The sequence below is a fragment of the Saimiri boliviensis genome, chromosome 8 (genome assembly GCF_048565385.1).
Source record: "Saimiri boliviensis isolate mSaiBol1 chromosome 8, mSaiBol1.pri, whole genome shotgun sequence".
Classification (NCBI taxonomy): domain Eukaryota; kingdom Metazoa; phylum Chordata; class Mammalia; order Primates; family Cebidae; genus Saimiri; species Saimiri boliviensis.
In genome coordinates this window covers 13,332,321-13,350,738 of record NC_133456.1, presented here as the reverse complement: position 1 = coordinate 13,350,738, position 18,418 = coordinate 13,332,321, and the positions used below count along the sequence as shown (strand labels likewise).

Genomic DNA, 18,418 nt, shown 5'->3' with positions numbered 1-18,418 from the left:
CCCGCTGACCGTGAACTCAGGCAAAGCGTCAGGCGCCTCTCGGAGGGCATGGTGCCGTGGCAGGGGCTGCTCCATTGGGGGCTCACAGTACAGGTGGTGCCGGGTCAGCGTCTTCACCACACAGGGGCCGTCCCCTATCATGGCCACCACCTCCTCCTTGGACATTGCAAGGTCCAGGTTCTCCCCCTGGAACAGAGGGTCACCGACCAGTCACTCAGATCCTGTCCTCCCCACATGTGGGAAGGAGCCTGAGACCCACTCCCAGCAGCAGGGCTGAGCCGACAGCCTCTCAGCACCCTTCCCCTGTGTGCAGGCCAATCACATGGTGTCCTCCACACCGATCCTCATCACCCTTCTCTGCCCTTCCCTAACCTTCCTCTCCAGAATGAAAAATCTGGAGAACATAAAGCTGTCTCCCAAATCCTGCCCAGTTACCTAACAAAGCCGGAGCCCCCACTCTGTGTCTGATGGCTCACCAGGTAGGTAATGATGGTGTATGTACCTGTGGTCTGCCCGCATGCCCATCTGCTGCCCACTGCGTATGCCCAAGACATGTGCCTAGCACACATCCATGTGAGCCAGGCTGCCAACAGGGTGTCAGCCCAGTGGCCTGCGTGGACCACACCACCCAGCTACTGTACAGGCCGAACATATGAAGGCAGTCATTCCAGAGTCTGCCATGGAACGCATCAGGACCCCGGACATCAGCCAAGCAGTCAAGGCCATGCTAGATGCTAAGCTAAGTAACCCACCGCCAGCCCCTTCTGCCCCGCCACAGCAAGGACGAGGAGCCATGTCCATCCACCAGCCCCTGCTCTGCTGTCTCGGCCTCTGCCACACACAGCGGTGCTATCCAGCCAAGGGAAAGGTCTCGGGGCCCTGCCAGGTCCAAGTAGAAGCAGTACCTCCACGGAGAACACACTTCCAGGCTTGTGCCGGAACGGCATAGTGGGGTCCTCGGGGTTGAGTGGCAGCAGGGTGGGGTCGGCTTCATAGGAAAAAGGTGTGGGGTTCAGTGTTGCAAAGTCAAAGACCAGGTTGTCAAGGATAAACTCCACCCGGACCCAGGGGTCCTCTGGCAGGCCTGGGAGGGCGGGTGTGCGGCACGTGATGAGCTGGGAGGAGTTGACGTGGCACAGCTCCTCAAACTGGAAGGAAGACAGGCAGGTTGATGAGGGGGCCAAGCAAGGATGGGAACAGCCTCCTCTGGCACCTGCTCTGGCTGTCCCCGGGGTGTGGTGTCGGGTGAGGGGTGAGCGTGGAGGTACCCAAAGGTGTCGTACATGCTGGCCACTGCAGGAGGGTCCCAGGGAACATGCCGTTTCTGGAACCAAGCGGCGCCTCCGTCCAAGCCCCTGGCTGGGCTGCAGCATTCTTGAGACAACGGTCACTCGAATTCTTGGCGTCTGCACCACATCCAGATTCTGGCCATGGACCCGTATCTCACGCCCTCCACTGAAACAGACCATGAGCCACTGATGGCTTACGTGACCTGGACCTTTTAAAGCACAGCCCAGCCCTAGCTAGGTCAGCTCAGCCCTGGCCCCAAACCACACGACCCCTCGCCCCTACCAGCAGCATGGGATTCTCAGCACCCCAACATAAAGCCCTACAAACCCCCACAGAGTAGAGCTGCAAAGATCTCCCTGCCACCTGCCATGTAGCCACGCCCTTGACCCAGCACCTGAGGAAGCTCTTGGTGGGGCCAGCAGAGGTGATGTTGGGGTTGGAGGTGTACTTGAACTGGCCACGTTGAAGCCTCCGCTCCGTAGCCCCAAACCACACAGCCACAGGGAGCGTAGCAGGCGCAGGGTATGGGCTGGTCTCACATCGAAGCTGTTCTGACTGCTGTTCCGACACCCTGGGAGGGGAGGTGGGAATGAATGGAGGGGTGCAGGCAGGGGAATCTCAGACCACTCAGGCCCCAGCTGTCCTCCCTCTAGCGCTGACCGCAGTCTCCACCAGGTGTCCCTGCAGGTGCACTCCCACGACAGCCAGCTAGGGTGGGTCTGGCCACTCTCAGAAGGAGCAGACTGGCCCTTTCCCCTTTCTGCTCTCCCCAGCATCCCAGCCCCCTCCATCTTCCCCCTGGAGCACATGGATCTTTGCAGGAAGAGGAAGTGGCCCTCACAAGTGACAAGGCTGGTCTCCAACCACCACTCGGATGTCCTCCAGCCGCCCAGTCAGGAGCTTGGAGCCATTCAGGGTGAGACAGGTGCCACCAGCTCTGGGACCGCGGGCCGGGAAGATGGAATGAACCTTTGGGTCCTGTGGGAAGGGCAGGGAGAGAGATGAGCATCAGACCAGAAACAGGGAGGCGGGGACCACCTGAGAGACAGGATGGCCCAGGGCTGGGAACCCCACCAAGGCATAGCCAGATAGGTTGAGAGGAACCACCAGAGGGGGTGGTCCACTGGCAGCTGGGGGTAGCTCAGCAGTCAGGTACCTGGTAGGCAAATTCGTGCTCTGAGAAGCCACGTCCTCTTCCTGGCACCTCCACCGCTGCGGCACCGACCACCTCCTCCCCACTGGCCCCGGTGATGCACACGAGGCTGTGGGCACAGGGCAGGCTATGGGGTGCCAGGCTGCACCGAGGGCCCCCCCAAGCTTACCTGGCAGCCCCTCTCCCTGCCCCACTGTCAGGTGATCTTCCCCTCCCCATCCTCCACAAGAATAACAGAGACCCTCTCTCACTTTGAAGGGAATTCTTTATGACACATCAAAAGGCCTTGGTATCTGAGAATTAATATTTGTAGTTTTGATCATTTAAGTTCAACACCAGAGGCCCCCAACAAGGAATAACTTATCTGTGGCACAAATTTACAAAGGGGCCCTGTCAGCCTGGTTGTGGGGCGAGCTGCTGAGCTAGTGAGTGGGCACAGCCAGCTGCCCATGTCCTCTGCCATGTCACATTCCCAGTACCCACTCAAAGCATGGTAGAAACTTGATTTATTCAGGAAAAAGAGTCCCTGAAAGCCTCTAGTTGGATAGAGGAATACACGTGAAGGGAAAGTGAACTGTCTAAGAAAATGCTGGTTCTTAGCCAGAAAACAGAAGCTTGGGCAAATTAACTTCCAGAATGTTAAGCCTGCAGCAGCTCAACTCAGTGGCATTGTCACAGTTGTTGCAACCACTAGAAAGACAAGTGACATGTGAGCCACGCAGAGGAGGCTCCAGACAGAATATATGCTAATTGCTCCATAAATCACTTTAGCCTTATGGTTTTGGAGCATTAACGGTCTAGAGAGTCACCTTAAGCTCTCGGTCACGACACATTGAACGGAAACTCCACGCTCTAGCGGAGTGGTTCCTTGTTTCGAACACAGATTTGGGGCCCCACTGTGGGCCTCCTGAATCCAGATGTCTGAGAGGAGTTGGGATCTGGTCTGTTTGACCCGGTTTGGGGCAGGGTCTGCAGGTTTCCCTGATAGCCAGGTTTGGGCCTGCTGCTTGCGAGCACCTCCTTAGGAGTGTCCCGCACGTGCAACTTTGGGGCCTGCAACCACTGGCCAGGTTATCACAACCCAGAATCTCGGTGAGCAGTGAGCCCCAGGAAGGCAGCAGGGGTCCCCAGAGGTGACAGTGGAGCCTGGCCCTTGGCAGGTGTGCCCTAAGTTTACCCTTCTGAGGAGCCTGGTGGCCCAGGGCAATACCTGGGGAAGAAGAGGGAGCTGGCGAGAAGGCCAGCCCCAGAGCATATCTGTCTGATCTGAGGGCCATGCTGCCACAGCTATTAATATATCCACAGTCCCTCAGAAGACCAGGGAAGCAGAGCCACCAGTCAGCTCTGGGCAGTGACAGGCCCAGGAAGGATTCCCTAGCAGCCCATGCCAAGAACCTACAGGTCTGGTGGGTGCTCAGGGGCTTCAGTGGCAATCCCAGCACTCCGGCATTGTGGCCAGAATCAAGGAACGGGGAGAGGGCGGGTGGATGAGTGGTGGGTGGGAAGCCCTGAGTAGCAAAGCCAACCACAAAGGTCCCAGGGAATGCTATGCTCCTTGCTGGGTGCAGCCAGCTCACCTGCTGGAGACCTCATACTCTTGGGTGTCCACAGCACAGGGCACTCCAGCCACCGTGACCATGCCCAGCACATCCTGCACATGCTGGCCCAGGTTGGAGCCCCTGATGGTGACACGCGTGCCTCCGTCTACAGGCCCAGTCAGTGGCTCCACCTGCTCCGGGACAAGGACTGCTCACTTCTACTCACCTGGAAAGGCAGCCCAACTTCCTACCTTTGGGCCCCCACACCCTCCCTCCAACAGCAGCAGTGAGGAAGGGATGGCCAGCTTTTCAACAAACCGAGTGGATGAGGGGCGCTGGGCACTGGGTGGCCACAGCCTCAGCCTCAGCCTCACCACAGGCCTCCCGGGTCACACAACGTGGACGCTCCCCCTCACACCACACACAGCCATACTGGGGCATGGCGGTTTGGCAGCGGCTGCAGTCTCCATGTCCCACGGAACAGTCATACAGTACCACTGGGGGTGGCAGAGATGCACATGAGAGGCAGGCCTGGGAGGACCCTGCTACCACCGCAGTCTGGCAGTCGGGCAGCCCGCAGGTGGCTCACCATGCAGCCCCTCAGCACTGTCCACACGCAGACGGCCGGCCCGACGCAGAAACAGCCCCACACGGAGCTCCGGCTGCAGAGCCTCATAGCTGAACTGGAGAAATGGGAGTGGGGTCAGAGCCAAGCACTGGGGGAAGCATCAGGCCTGGGAAGGGGACAGTCAGAGAAAGGACTAAAACAACTAGTTAGGAGCATAGGGTCAGAGAGACCCCATGGGGCCACAGGTTGGAAGGCAGAGGCAGAACTGGAGTATGCGGACCCCATGGCGTCTCAAGTTAGAGATCAGAGCTGGGATGCAAGGACTCCCAGCTGATGCACGTGGTCAGAAGTCAGAAATGGGTGCGGAGACTCCCTCAGGGCCACAGGGTCAGAGCGTGGGCCTGGAAAATGCGGTGCAGCCAGCTATGGTTGGCAGCCAGGCTGTGGCCAGTGCAGTGCACCCACGCCCACCCAGGCGCTCGTGGTCTGCACCTGGTGCTGCTGGCAGGTGACATGGCACTGGGTATCTGGAGGCGGCTCACACTCGACCCGGGCCTCAACCACCACCTCGAGGCCCTCCAGCTCCATCACACACTCATTGTCTCCTGAGCTGTCCTGAAGGCAGAGAACACAGCTGTTGGGCAGCTTCAGGAGCTGGGCCCAGGGAGTCCTGCAGCTCCCCCAACAGATCCCCCAGCACAGCCTCTGGGTGGGGTTGGGCCCTGGACTCTGCCCTCTTCCTGATCCCCAGGGCTTGTACAGAGTTTGTCAACAGCCAAGGAGTCTGCAAGGACAGTGGCAGGCAGGACACACTGACCTGAAAATGGTGCAGGTTCCTGCCTAGCAGCCGGATTTCCCGCTCCACATGGACCGGCATCAAAGTGGAGCCCTGAACACTCTCCACACAGGGGCAGGAGCTTGCCCCCGAGGTCACCTCTTCCTGCAGGCACCAAGGGCAAGGCAGTCTATGGAGCCCACCCTGCCCAGCTCAGCCCTCTGCCTTACCGGGTTCCAGGGGCAAGGCAGGTGTGGGGCTGCAGACCCCACGCTGCCCCTCACTCCCTCCCAGTGCAGAATCACCAGACAAGCTAGGGGTGGCGTCTTCCCCACATCCCCTCCCCTGAGGCCTCCTTCCTGGGCTGGGCCTCACCAGCTCCCAGAGCCCGGGGGTGTCATACTGGTAGTCGAGGCTGGACGGGAGGATGAGGGGGGCGGGAGGGCCCTCAAGCTCTGCTGAGTCTCCATCACCTGAGAGGAGGGTGGAAGTGGAGAAGGCGGGTGCGTCACCCCCCGTCCACTCGTCCGCCTCCGGCAGCTCGCCGCCTTCTCTCGTGAGCCAGTCCAGGGCGGGCTTCACGGAGCCCATGGCCCCTGGGAAAGTGGTGGCAGGAACAGTGGCAGGGGGTGGGTCCAAGGGCACTGTGGGAGGAAGGGCCTTGGGGCCAGGATCTGCAGGGGGCACTGCTGCTGCCTCTGAGGGTGACAGCGGGGAGGCCGAGAGGTCCTCAGGTATGTCTGTGGGTCTGAAGTCAGTGGGGGCAGGGAGAGCAGTTCCAGGCCCATTCGAGGGGCTGGAAGGGGAGGGCTCCTCATGGAGAGGTGACTCTGTGGAGGTGGGGGAAGGTATGGGGCCGGGATCTGTCCACAGCCCCCAGTGGCTGAGCGCGGAAGGACTGGGCCCAGGTGAGATGTCCGAAGCCGTGGCAGTGGAGGGTGCCCCAGGCTCCACAGGAAGGGGGTCAGGAGCAGGGGTGGCCAGGGCTTTAGGGGCTGTGGGTGGGGAGGGGCTGGGTCCATCTCTTGCAGGATGGGCTGGGGAGACAAGCGGGCTCTGAAGGGGGAGGCAGAGGAAGACAGGAAGGGCCACTCAGCAGGCAGGCGCGGGGCAGGAAGGCAGGCAGGAAGGCAGGCAGGCACAGGGTATGTTAAGAGGAAAGGAGACCAAGGAAAAGAAAAATAAAAAACAGCCCATTAATTCTCCACAGGAGAACACTGCGGGAAAAGGCTCCAGGGGTGTCTGTGCCATGGTGGGCATGAAGGCCAGACGTCCCCTGCCTCTCAGCCACAAACGCCCTCTCCCAAAACAGGCAGGATGTATCGGCAGCCGTGCTCCAGGGAGTCCATCACACACAGCAGCCCCAGTGCTCAGGACAGAGCCTCACATAGGCAGACAGGCCCCGAGCCATGAGAAAAACTCTCACACTGGACCCCCAACCCCCAGATGGCCCGGCCCAGAGTCACACTCACCTGACGGCTTGCCACCATGGGCCCGGAGTCACACAAGGCCTTGTGTGTGCACAGGTGCTGCCAAACGCACCAGTTACACCCCCAGCGGCTGCTCACGCAGGCCTGGCACCTGCACAGAGCACAGCCATGGGGCAGAGGTCGCCACGGGGCAGCCCAGGCCTGGGGACAGGGTGAGGAACTCACTGCGCAGACGGATGGAGCTCAGTGACCGCCACACAGTCATAGAAGGAGAGGGAAGTTTTGGCGATCACAACGGTGCCAAACCTAAGCTCCACGCTCACCGAGACATGGTCTGCAGAAGGGGGAGAGAGGGCCAGGGCTGAGCAGCTAAGAGGTGCGCTCAGACCCAGGGCCGACATCCTGAGCCCCCAAATGGCGAAGAGAACCCAGGGCGAGGGAACACAGTCCAAGGGCACAGAATGGAGGCTTCAGGTGGTTGGGGAGTGGGAGGACTCAGAGAAAGGCATCCATTCATGGCTCTTTGCCTGGATTCACACGTTAACCCCACCGAATCCCCTGGAGAAGGGGCTGGCCCATTCTCTCACCCACCGGCTCCTCTTGGCAGCACTGGGGCCTCACTAGGGTCTGGGGAAGGGCACATCACACCAGAACCAGTCAGCAGGGCAGGACTCTGATGTTCCCCAAAGTGGCAGGAATACGACTCCCCTGGCCACAGGGGTGGCAAGTCTGGCACTGATAGGAAAACCTGTTAAGAGAGTCAGGGACACACTGTCGGGGCTAGTGGGCAGCAGGCCAGGGCTCACATTTATGGAGCACTCAATGTGGGCAGGCACCAGCAGTCAACAGCCCTCAGGCCTCCCCACACACCCTCTGGCCTGAGTTAGAAACAGATGGGGAAACTGAGCTCCTAAAAGAAGTAACTTGTGTGAGGCCATGTGGTATCCGGCATGTCTGACACCAGAATCCAAGATCTCTACCCAGACCTTGACGTCCAGAGCCCTCCCCACCAGGGCCCTGCCTATCTGATCATTCACCTCCCTCCTTTCCTCTCGGCTGATGTTGGCAGGACTCATGGCAGCCACTCGCAGGCAGCCCAGCTCAGGCTGGAAGCTCCACAGCCACTGCTCTGGGCCCTGGCCCCTCGAGCACTCAGAACGGCGACTGCACCTGAGCGAGAATGACCAGTGTCTATCTGTGACCCTCACAGGCCACTGGGAGTTCAGAGGGTAGGAACTCCTACAATCTGAAAGACCTGGGCAGGACCCTAGAGTGGGCATGATACAGGCTCCTGTGTCTGCCCTGGCAGGGCACTAATGCCCACTGCAGAGGATGAGGGTGGGGAATCAGGGTGTCTGGGGATCAGGCGTTGAGAGTCAAGGGCCAAGGGTCAGGAATTCTGGAGAGGACAATTATGTGGGAGCACTGTGGGCTTGAGGCTGGGGCTGGGATGGGGTCAGGAGTCGGTGGAACACTGACCTGCCAAGGAGTATGCACCACCCACAGTATGGGTCCCTGTAAGCAAGGCAAGACGTACAGTCCAGGTGCTGAGCACAGGAGGCCACGGGAACCTTCAGAAGCTGTGACAACAAAGACGATCTGAAGCCAGCAATCCAAACACCAGTGGCTCACCCACAAGTGGATCCCGGGCCCCACCCAGAGGCCCTGCCCAGCAGCTATGCCTCGGGTTGTGCCTGGCACTCACTGTGCTCTGGGTCATGACATAGAGGTGCTCAAAGGTCCCATCAAAGGTGAGGTCTCTGCTCACGGCAGACCCTTGCTGGATGCTCTGTGTGGAGTATGGGTGGCCATCGCTCCCTGGGCCCAAGTAGACCTGGGATCAGAGACCACAGGGTCTGGGACCCAAGTCCATGGCCAGAGGCCCAAAGCCCTCCCCTCCTCCACCCAGTCAAAGTAATTTACAGATAGAATTTCTTCCTGGGCAGGATGGAGGAAAGTCACAGGGAAACACCACCCAGCCCTAGGAAGAGGAGCTTGGGTCATCTCTCCTGGCCCAGGGGTCACAGGGATAGCTTAAACCAGGCTGGGTCCCTAGCAACCTGTTCCCTCCAGACTCTAGAGCAGGGGCTAGTACTTCCTGTGGGCTCACCCTGTGCAGCTGCCCCTGACTATCACCCAGGAAGGCGATGTTGTGTCCATCTTCCATGGTGACTGCCACAGCTGTTAGCTGAATCCCTGGCCACTCCAGAATTGGTGTGGCTTCCAGCGGGACCCGGCTGGCCATGGGGCTGGGCGTGTGGTCTGAGCCACAGGGATAAGCATCCAGGGTGTCCTATAGGCAGCAAGAAGCATCAGGAAGGCCCTCCCTGGATAACCTCCTCGGCCCCATCCTCCCTAGACAACCTCATTCCCTCCCCTAGCCACTCTGGTAGCTCTCCCTAAACAACTGTGTTTTCTCTGCTGGCCCTCCTGGGACAACTTCATCCCTGCCCCCAGTCTCTCTAGGCCCTCCCTGAGAAACCTTCCCTGAACAACATCCCCCCAGGGACATACTTAGTCCTATCACAGTGGACTGATCTCCAGCACTGCTCCAGTCCTTAGACACTTTGCAGTGGCTCCTTCCCCTCTTTTGATCCCCACCGTTGCCTGTGGCCCCACCTTCTCCCATCCCTGGCCTGGGAGCACTGCCACCAGTTTATGTGGTCAGGCTACTAGACCACTTCTCCAAAGCCTCTCACAGCCTGCTTTCCAGCTCCAAGTCCACTCAGCTGGGCCCTCTCCTGCCTCTCACGGACTCACCCCCTGCATGCAGCTTCTTCCCTTTTTTATCCATCCTGAGGCTACAGCTCATCAATCCCGACCTCACCTCCCTCTCCTGCTCAAGAACCAAAGGCCTCATTCCACCATTCTAGGTCCCTGCCCCTACACAAGAACCCCAAACACTCTCTCAGTCCACTGACACAAGTACCACTCCTCCAGCATCCTGGTCCAAGCCCATCTGGGCACTGCTCTCTGCCACCCGCAGGCCAGGCTTGAGGTAAGGTACCTTCCACTGCCCAGGCAACACAGGAAGCACTTAACATCTGCTGACCTCATCATCCTCCTGCTACCACCAGCTGCCCTTAGACTCTCTGGGCAGCACCTTGGCTGCAAATGCTTGGCCAGGAGCCTCAGAGAGGGGGAAAGGTGAGGCAGTACTGGAACTCACCACTGGCAGCTGTGCACAGTCAGAATTGACATCATACTCGATGTAAGCCACCTCAGTCTCATTCTCAGCACGGCCCTCCCGGGTGTAGCAGGCATCTCGTGTGCGATTAGCAAGCCGGTCCACCTCATCCAGGGGGAATGCACAGAGGGCAGAGGCTCCAGATGCCCCAGCAGCCGCCGATGGGGGCCGGCCCACGGTGGGAGGTGCGGCTGAGGAGAAGGCTGCAAAGAGCACCTCCCCATGCGCCACCTCCTTGGACGTGGCCACAGCTGCAGCCTGGATCAGCCCGTAGCGGCCACCCTGGCAGGCCAGAGGCAACTCCACATAGGAGTAGTAGTGCTGGTCCCGGAGGCACACTCGAGACACATAGGCACGAAAGGCTCTAGACTGAGCCTGCAGGTCCCGCCGCAGGAACAGGAAGTAGGCGCTGGCCCCGCGCGCAAAGGCACTCACGAAGTGGTGGCTGTACTCAGAGAGGCGGCCCACTGCCAGCTTGGCTGTCTCCTCATAGGAGAAGGCGGCTTGGGGGTCCGGCGGCGACAGGGCCCGGGTCGTGATGGGTGGAATGCCACCCCCCACACCCCTGCTGGTATATCCTCGCCCCACAAACAGGAGGGGTTCCCCTGTCAAGCCCTGGGCTACCAGCCCCACCGTGCTGACCGCAGGGTCATTGGCAGCCACATACTGGGTGTCCCCAGGCCGCTCTGGCCGCAGCAGCAGCTGCCCGAGCTGCCCCAAGCGCCGTTGCTCACAGACTCCCTGGTGTACACTCCCACACACCACCAGGGCCCCTGGGCTCACCAGGAGCAGCTGGTTCGGGTTGTTGGTAGCCTGGGCCTGGGGGCACTCATCAGGCATCACAGGTGGCAGGCAGTCCCTGCTGTCTAGCACAGGGCCGGTGGACACTGTAGCCTCCAGCTGCAGCCCAGGGCTCAGCTGGAACAGGAAGTTGGTGGCCCCCAGGTAGAGGGTGCCTGACGTGGGGTCCCTTGCCAGGTGCTGCAGATACGTGCCATTGGGAGTGAAAGCAGCTGGTGGATGAGGCTGGAGGGTGAGGACCCACCCGGCCCAAAGCACCTGGAGAAGAGCTGGGCCCAGGGCAGGCATGGTCACCTGACAAGGAGAGAGGTTGAGAGAGTAGGGCTCACATGACCACCAGAGCACCCTGGAGCCACTGGTAAGGGCTAGGACTGTGGCATTACCAAGATGCCCCTCCTAATCTAGAGGGCGAGCAGAGGAGGACAAGGTTTCTTAGACGGGCACTATGTCCAGGATGACCCCAGCACCACACACGAGAACAAGGTCAGTAACAGGAGACACTCTCCCTAGACAACAGGAGACATTCTCCCCAAGTGCTATTCTCTCAGGAGACTTGCACCCCACACACCATCCCCCCACATCAGAGGGTGAGGGGCTAGAGGGGCCATGCCCAGGAAGCAGGGTCTGGATGGGGCAGGAGAGAAGGTGATGGGAAGGAGGGGCCCAGACCAAAGAAAGGAGAAGCTCTACATGGATGAGGGTTTCCTGGGCAGAAGGAGGAAGGAGGGGGAGGTCTCCTGAGCCAGCAGAATGTTAGAGGAAGGCAAGAGTTGGGTGCAGGGCCTTTCAGGCCAGGAATCCAGAAGGGTAATAACCACAGAACCAACAGGCCTGAAAGACAGCGGCAGTAGGGGGAGGCTCCAGCTGGCAGGAGTGGGGCCTGAGGGGCTGCACCCCACCTCCCAGAGCCCTCAGAATAGGTAGGAATCATGCTGTTCCTAGATATCTCAGTGTAAGGTCAGGCTCACCTGGCAGGGCTGGCTGGATCAGGAGACAACAGCATGACCCATGTGGGAGTCACCTAGCAGGGGGGAAAGCAGAGTGTAAAGCCAGGGCCTGGGCTGCAGGCATGTGGGAGTCCTGGGCTCCCCACCAGGGAGGCAGAACAGAAGCACCCCCTCCCCACCGCCCAGCCTGCCAGTGGAGCTGGGCCCAGCCTGGCCCCCAGCCACCAAACACATTCCACAGAGGACGCCTCCTCAGAGCCCACACGAGGAGGGGGAGGGCAGCAGAGCCAGGCACCCGAGGGGCCTGGGAAAGGTCAGCTAGGAAGGAGCCCCGTGGCTGGCAGGGCCCAGCCAGGCCCCCAGCATGGCCCTCTCCCTGTGAGGTCCCTCTCTCTGCTCAAACTCCACCCTGTCAAGGCACCCAGGCACACACCCTCTACACTGCCAGGGGCTGTCCCAGCCCAAATGGCCACCAGCACTTTGGCAGACACGCACTCGAACTGCAAGATGCATATACACCACCCACCCTGCATGCATATGCCCACACACACACGTGCAGATGCCAGCTATACACACAGCACAGTGACACACACAGACACAGCCACCCATGTTCAGACACCACATGAAGACACATCCATATAGAGACAACCCCCAACACAGAAACACACACACTGCACGCACACACACTTCACACAGACACGTCACACTCACCCACCAGAGACATTCGCACCACCACTCACATTTAGACCTACACACGCACATTCACGCACACTCCTCTCGTTGGAGAGTACTTAGTGCCAGCCCTATGTACTAGAGAGCTGTAGAAGCCAGGCCATCACTTGCCATTTCCTCTCCTGCAGTTCAGAACAGTGCCAGGGCCCAAGATGTGAGGTAAGTGGGGTGTGTCCTGGAGGAAGGCGCCATACCTGACTGTTCCCGGGCCCACCCCGAGGACCTCCCCAGTCTTGGAATGCCTGTTCTCCACACAGACCCCTTCTTGGGCCCCAGCTGAGGCTCCTGAGTCCCTGAACCAAGAAACTATGGCAACACCACCTTCCCCAGTGGTCCCCAGCTACGAGCACCAAGGTTGGTGCAGTGCAGGGACAGACAATGCATCTCAGACTGGGAGACACTTCCCCTACTTGCCTGTGCCCAGGCCACGTTGCCCAGCCCCTCCCATCACCCAGCTGCCAAGCTGTCTGTGCAAAACATCCTAAGTGCTTTCTTCTCCCAGTCAGCTCATCCCAGCAGAGGCCAGAGCAGGGTACTCCTGAGGCTGCCCCGGAGTGAAGAGGGCTGGCCACAAGGCTCAGGGAGGGTCCAGCAGCCTGGTGGAAGCTGGGACACTGTGGCCACAGCCCGGTGGGAGCAGGGGGGCCATGGTCACAGCCTGGCTGGGCACTGCTCCCAAAATAGCTTGGGGGTTTCCATTTTTAGTGTGCAGAAAACAGGGCAGCTCTATGGGAGCAGGAACAAGGCTGTCTCTGTTTGCCACCCAAGGGGGCGGGAGGAAGGGGGCAGCAGGGAAAGTCTTGAACCCAGCCAGAATCCCAGGACCATGGCAAGACCAGGCTGCCCAGGAGCCCCCTACCTAGTTTCCAAGGGATGAGAAAAGAAAGTTTCTTCTCCTGGGAAGACAGAGTCCACCTGAGGATGGGCAGAGGCCACCTCTTGCACTGGGCTACCGTTCAATTCTCCTACCACCACATGCCAGGGATGGGCCTTGGGCACAGGGTCCTATAGTTAGACCAATATTCACTCCTACTTGCTTATAAATATTTGCTCAGAGCCTACTGCGTGCCAAAGTTCTCCAGCCCTCAAGGGGCAGCAACAAAACCGCTCCCCAAACGTGAAATCAAAACTGAATTGATGGATGCCAGAGCCTTGGGAGATGAAAAATAATAATAATAAAACACTGGATGAGGAGACAAGAAGAAGAAATGGGCGGGATCAGAACAGCTCCTGGCCAGGCCACATGGGAGGTCAGCCGCTGACCCACTCCAGGGACAGCAGCCAGGCTTCTACAATCACAGTTCCCCTGTGAAACAGGACCTAGCACCACTTGCTCCTCCCCACATACCACGGGTGGCAGAAGGAGGAGAGAAAGAAGAGCAGTGACTCTTTATCCTCCATTTCAGGCTTATAGATTTCACTTCATCTCTGCCACAGGCCACTGAGCAGCTCCCAGCTCCTCCAATCTAGCCTCCCCCAACTTGCAACCTCTCAGGACTTTCCTTGAGCAGAATTGGAGTACACCCCTCCCCCAGAGCGGGAGGGATACAGGCCCACCCCTCTAGTCCACACCTCCCCCCCCATCCATGCCAGTGCTCCCCCACACATGCCCTTCGTTCCTGCCTGCCTGAACCGTAGGCTGCTTCCGCTCCTCCAGTGGCCGCACAGGCTCTTTCGCTGCCTGGAATGCCCACTCCCTCTCTGTCCCATTAATTCCTATGCCAAACATCATCTCTCTGGGGAGCCTCCCCTGTCCTCCCAGGCTCCTGAAGAGGCACTGCATGTGGTGGACAGAATGGACACACACCTACCCAGCACGCTGACAGACACGGCTGCTCTGCCTCAGGCTCTCCGAGCCTCAGATCTCCTAGTTGTACAATGGGAGGCAAGATTGCTCTGACTGTAAACCTGATGCAGTGTGTGCCTGGCATTAGTGACGCCAACCAGAGTCACTTTTCTCCCTGTTCCACCCTCCTACTCTGGACTTTAAGCTCCTTGAAGGAAGGGAGTATGGCTCTGATGTGGAGGCCCCAGCAACTTGCAGACACATCAGCACAGAGCAGATGCTCCCTGCAGGGCAAACAAACCTCGATTTCACAGCCAAGGAAACCCAACAAGTAGGGGAGATAGGGGGCCCACACCCCCTCTAAGCCACTTGATCTCTCAAAGTTAAGACGTTGGCTCCACTTTTATTAATGACCAGTCCAGGACAGACTGAAAAGGCTGATCTAGAACCAGACCTCACATCCGCAACTTACACAGCCTGGATCTACTGCCCACTCCCAACATCTGAGGCCCTGCTCAGGCTCACGGCCAAAGCCTCACTCCGCCTGTGCCCAGGCCTGCCTGGAGTCTCTTCCGGGCCCACCCTGCTCTGAGCCTTTGAGCGAGCCCAAGGCTGCCCAACTTCTGTCTGCAGAGCAGGCACCTCCTGGGCCCCTGTGGAGCTGTCCTCGCCGACAAAAGTGGCTCACAAACTCCGCCATTCCGCACCTGCAGAGGGACCGTAGGACAGCCCACATTTGCTCTGCCTGCCAGTCAGTGGGAAACCGGCCTCCCCGTTTCGCCCTCCTGCTCAGCTCCCAGGGTGCAACAGAGGTGAGTTACTCATTGACAGTGCAGTGGTGTCCGCTGCCCGCCCTGTTTTCTGTGTGTTGAGGAGGGGTGGGGAGATCCACCATTTACCAGGCATCTGCGATGACCCAAGGCGCTCATGGATCACCCACTGAATGTGTGTGTGGGTGTGAATGTGTGTGTGAATGTGTGTGTGAATGTGTGTGTGTGAATGTGTGTGAATGTGTGTGTGAATGTGTGTGTGTGAATATGTGTGTATGTGTGTGTGTGAATGTGTGTGTGTGTGTGTGTGTGTGTGTGTGTGTGTGTGTGTATGTAGAGGAGGGCCCCCCTCTAGGGGCCGGGAGGTTCGAGGTCTGCCTTTGTCAGTCCCACCGGGAGCAGCCAGGAAGGGCTGTTCCTACCAAGGGGAAGCCCCGACCTCCCCACTCGGCTCGTCCTCGACCCTCCCCAGCCCCCGAACCCCGAGGCGAGGACCCCATCTGTGGCCCTGAGAGGGCGGGGAAGGGGCCGCCCGGTCCCGGCGGCGGCGCGGCGAGGAGGGGGCGCGGAGGAGCAGCTCCACCTCCTCAGTCTCCCAATCGCGTTCCAGGCGGAGCCGCCAGAGTTTCCCTTCGCGCGGAGAGTGTGGTCCCAACTCTCAGGACCGAAACCGCCCACCACTCGCCCGGGCCGCCCCTGCCCGGCTGCATCGAGGCCCCGACCCTTTCCACCCCGGGAGCCCGGGTCCTCGCCGCCCCGGCCCCGAGTCCCGCACTCACCACCTGGCCGGGCCCCGCGGGATGTGCGCGCCAAGGCTGGCGCCGGCCGCTCCGGGTCGGGCTCTGAGCGCAGCGGCTTCCCCCCGGGTCTGGTGGAGCCGCAGCTGTTACCCGGAGACCGAGGGGCGGAAAACTGCGCCCGCTGCCCGCCCCTCCCGCGCGGCGCTGCCACCGCCGGGAACAAAGGAGACAAAGCCGCGTCGGCCGGGCCCGGCTCCGCTCCTTCCCCCTCGCCCGCCGGGCCACCCTCCCCCCGCCCGCCGCCCGGGCCAGGCCGGAAGCAGCCGGGCGAGCCGGGCGCGCGGCCCCGAGCCGCCCGGGACCCCGCATTCCAGCCCCGCCAGCTCCGCGTCGGCCGAGGGCTGGGGACCCGACCTCTCCCGCACGGGGCAGGCCGGGGGGCAGACTGCACCCTGGCTGTCGCCATGGCAACGCGGGTCGCCCGGGGGGTGAGGAGGGAACCCCTGGAGCCAGGGCCACCCCGCCCCGCCGGCCTCACCTGCCCGCCGCCTTGGAGCTGAAACTGGGAGCTTTTCCGGTTGCGAAGGGCCAAGGCGGGGGGTTGCGCTCCGCACCCGCAAGTGCTGGTGGAACCGCGCCCCGGCCTATTCCCGCCCCACCAGAGCCGGGTCGCACCCGGGTCCCTCACCTGCCCGGCCCGTTCTGCCTGCGCCTGGCCTCGCCCCACGCCGGGAGCTCCCTTTCCCTTCCTTCCCCGGCTCCGATGGTCATCCCCCTCAACTTTCTTTACCTGAACTCCGAGGCGCCTTGTTTCTTCCCTGCGCACCTGGCCCTGCCCACCAGACTCCCCAGCAGCCAATCCCTCCTTCCGGCCCCCACCTCTGGCTGTTTGAGAGGAGCATGGGCTTTGGACCTGGCTTGCGCCATCAACTAAGCCGTGTAACCTGACACCAACCCCCACCCCAGCCTCTTCGCTCACCAGCAAATGGGGGTGTTACCACCTCTAGCGGGACTGTGCAGGCAGGGCACCTGGGCTGCAGAGGCGCACAAGCAAGGGCTCACTTCTTTCTTCTCAGCCCTTGACCCGGACCTGGAGCCACCCCAAGCTGGGAAGCGTTGGGCAAGTCTGGGCTCCCTCACTGGCAAACGTCTGGGCCTTCTGCAGAAGGAAACGTTGGCAGAAGGGTTCTTTCCTGGGGCCCATTTGTCCCCTGTGCAGGGCCCTTGACACCATGGCATGCCTACGGCTAACTCAGGATCCAGAACCTGGCCTATCCTATTACGGCTTTTGGAGGACTTTGGCTCAAGGCCACTGGCACAGCTTCCTGGGAGGCAAAACTGTCACACAGGCATCATCTGAAAGCTGGGGTTCAGGTCATCTGCACTGGCTATTGCCCTAGAGCTACAGACACCCTCTTCCCATCTCCCACCTGCTATCAAGGGCCTCCCGTCACTCATCTTCCAGGCTCTGTGCCTTTCAAATTCTCCCTCCCCAACCCCTCAGGTCACCCATTTTTCTCCACTTCCACTTCCAGCACTTGAGTCCAGGTGCGGGTCCAGTCGCCACCTGCAGCTTCTGCATACGAACTGCCTTAAGCTCTCAAAGGGGAGTGGGTTATCTGCAATGTGTCAGACCTGCAATACTCCAACACCAGGACTGAATACCAGCCCAAAGCTCCTGTTTACCAGGGCAAACAAAGCCACCCATGGCCATTTAGTCCAGGAGTTCAAGGGTCACTTTCCCTCTGAAAAGGTCATATACATGCCCCACTTCACCTCCCACCTGTGGGAGACCCCTCCCTATCACTGCCTCCCACCACTGCTTAGCACCTTGTCTGCACCAGCATAGCAATGTCTCCCTGGATCCCTCACCCTTAGCCTCTGACCTCAGAGACTGCCCACCTGGCACCCCGGATCCGCCACCTCATTATGTGCAACTCCCCCATATCCATCACCACCCCAGCCAGGACAGTCTGCCCCAGTCTCTCACCCACTTTGGCTTTCCTACCTCTGCAGTTTGTGGGAGCCCCCTCTACATGCACAGAATCCTTCCCTCCCCAAATCCATTCATCTAAGTGCACACCCTTCAGGATCTACCTCACCCCAGAGGAAACTGGGACTTCCAAACCCCACAACCCGCTTCATCTGTACACAGATATGGGGCCTCCTGCCCTATGAGGAGTGTGGACACTTTAAGTGCAGGGCTCTTTCCATCCCATGCCATTCTGGGGAGCCATTACTCACCAAGGATAGAGTGATTGAGGGATCAAGTGCTGAGTACTGGGGTAGGGGGCATTTAGCCCATGCTCACTGCCCAAGACTGAGCCCAGGCTCCAAGAAGGAAATGTGCCTTAAGGGAAACACTCCTGGCTCCACAGGTTCTGACACTCAGCTCTGCACAGGCACCAGTGAACAAGCCCCACCTGCAGCCCCTGCATATAGCTACCCCCTGAGCTCTCAAAGGGGAGTGGGTTATCTGCAATGTGTCAGACCTGCAATACTCCAACACCAGGACTGAAAACCAGCCCAAAGCTCCTGTTTACCAGGGCAAACAAAGCCACCCATGGCCATTTAGTCCAAGAGATCAAGGGTCATGGTTCCCCTCTGAAAAGGTCCTACACATGCCCCACTGCACCTCCCACCTGTGGGAGACCCCTCCCTATCACTGCTTCTCCATTCATACCACTTGTGGCCTGAGCTC

At 60.0% G+C, this 18,418-nt stretch overlaps 1 protein-coding gene across 8 annotated transcripts in view; it reads right to left on the bottom strand.

The window, feature by feature from the left end:
- The window catches only part of PLXNB1 (plexin B1), a 28,190-nt gene extending 11,006 nt beyond the window's left edge, over window positions 1–17,184 (bottom strand). Inside the window, exons 1-23 of one of the 8 annotated variants that reach the window (XM_074403912.1) lie at window positions 16,508–16,647; window positions 15,757–15,921; window positions 11,711–11,763; window positions 9,924–11,036; window positions 8,865–9,047; window positions 8,460–8,588; window positions 8,234–8,334; window positions 7,792–7,924; window positions 7,346–7,502; window positions 6,980–7,088; window positions 6,797–6,905; window positions 5,700–6,380; window positions 5,367–5,489; window positions 5,042–5,164; window positions 4,571–4,664; window positions 4,300–4,478; window positions 4,021–4,172; window positions 2,447–2,552; window positions 2,132–2,268; window positions 1,685–1,861; window positions 1,284–1,455; window positions 906–1,148; window positions 10–186 (exon numbers count right to left, since the gene is read on the bottom strand). In XM_074403912.1, the coding sequence (XP_074260013.1) occupies window positions 10–186; window positions 906–1,148; window positions 1,284–1,455; window positions 1,685–1,861; window positions 2,132–2,268; window positions 2,447–2,552; window positions 4,021–4,172; window positions 4,300–4,478; window positions 4,571–4,664; window positions 5,042–5,164; window positions 5,367–5,489; window positions 5,700–6,380; window positions 6,797–6,905; window positions 6,980–7,088; window positions 7,346–7,502; window positions 7,792–7,924; window positions 8,234–8,334; window positions 8,460–8,588; window positions 8,865–9,047; window positions 9,924–11,030 (4,392 nt within the window). In that variant the 5' untranslated portion in view covers window positions 11,031–11,036; window positions 11,711–11,763; window positions 15,757–15,921; window positions 16,508–16,647. The other 7 variants (XR_012518720.1, XM_074403915.1, XM_074403911.1 and 4 more) reach the window with 7 other exon arrangements.
- Window positions 17,185–18,418: the final 1,234 nt, after the last annotated feature.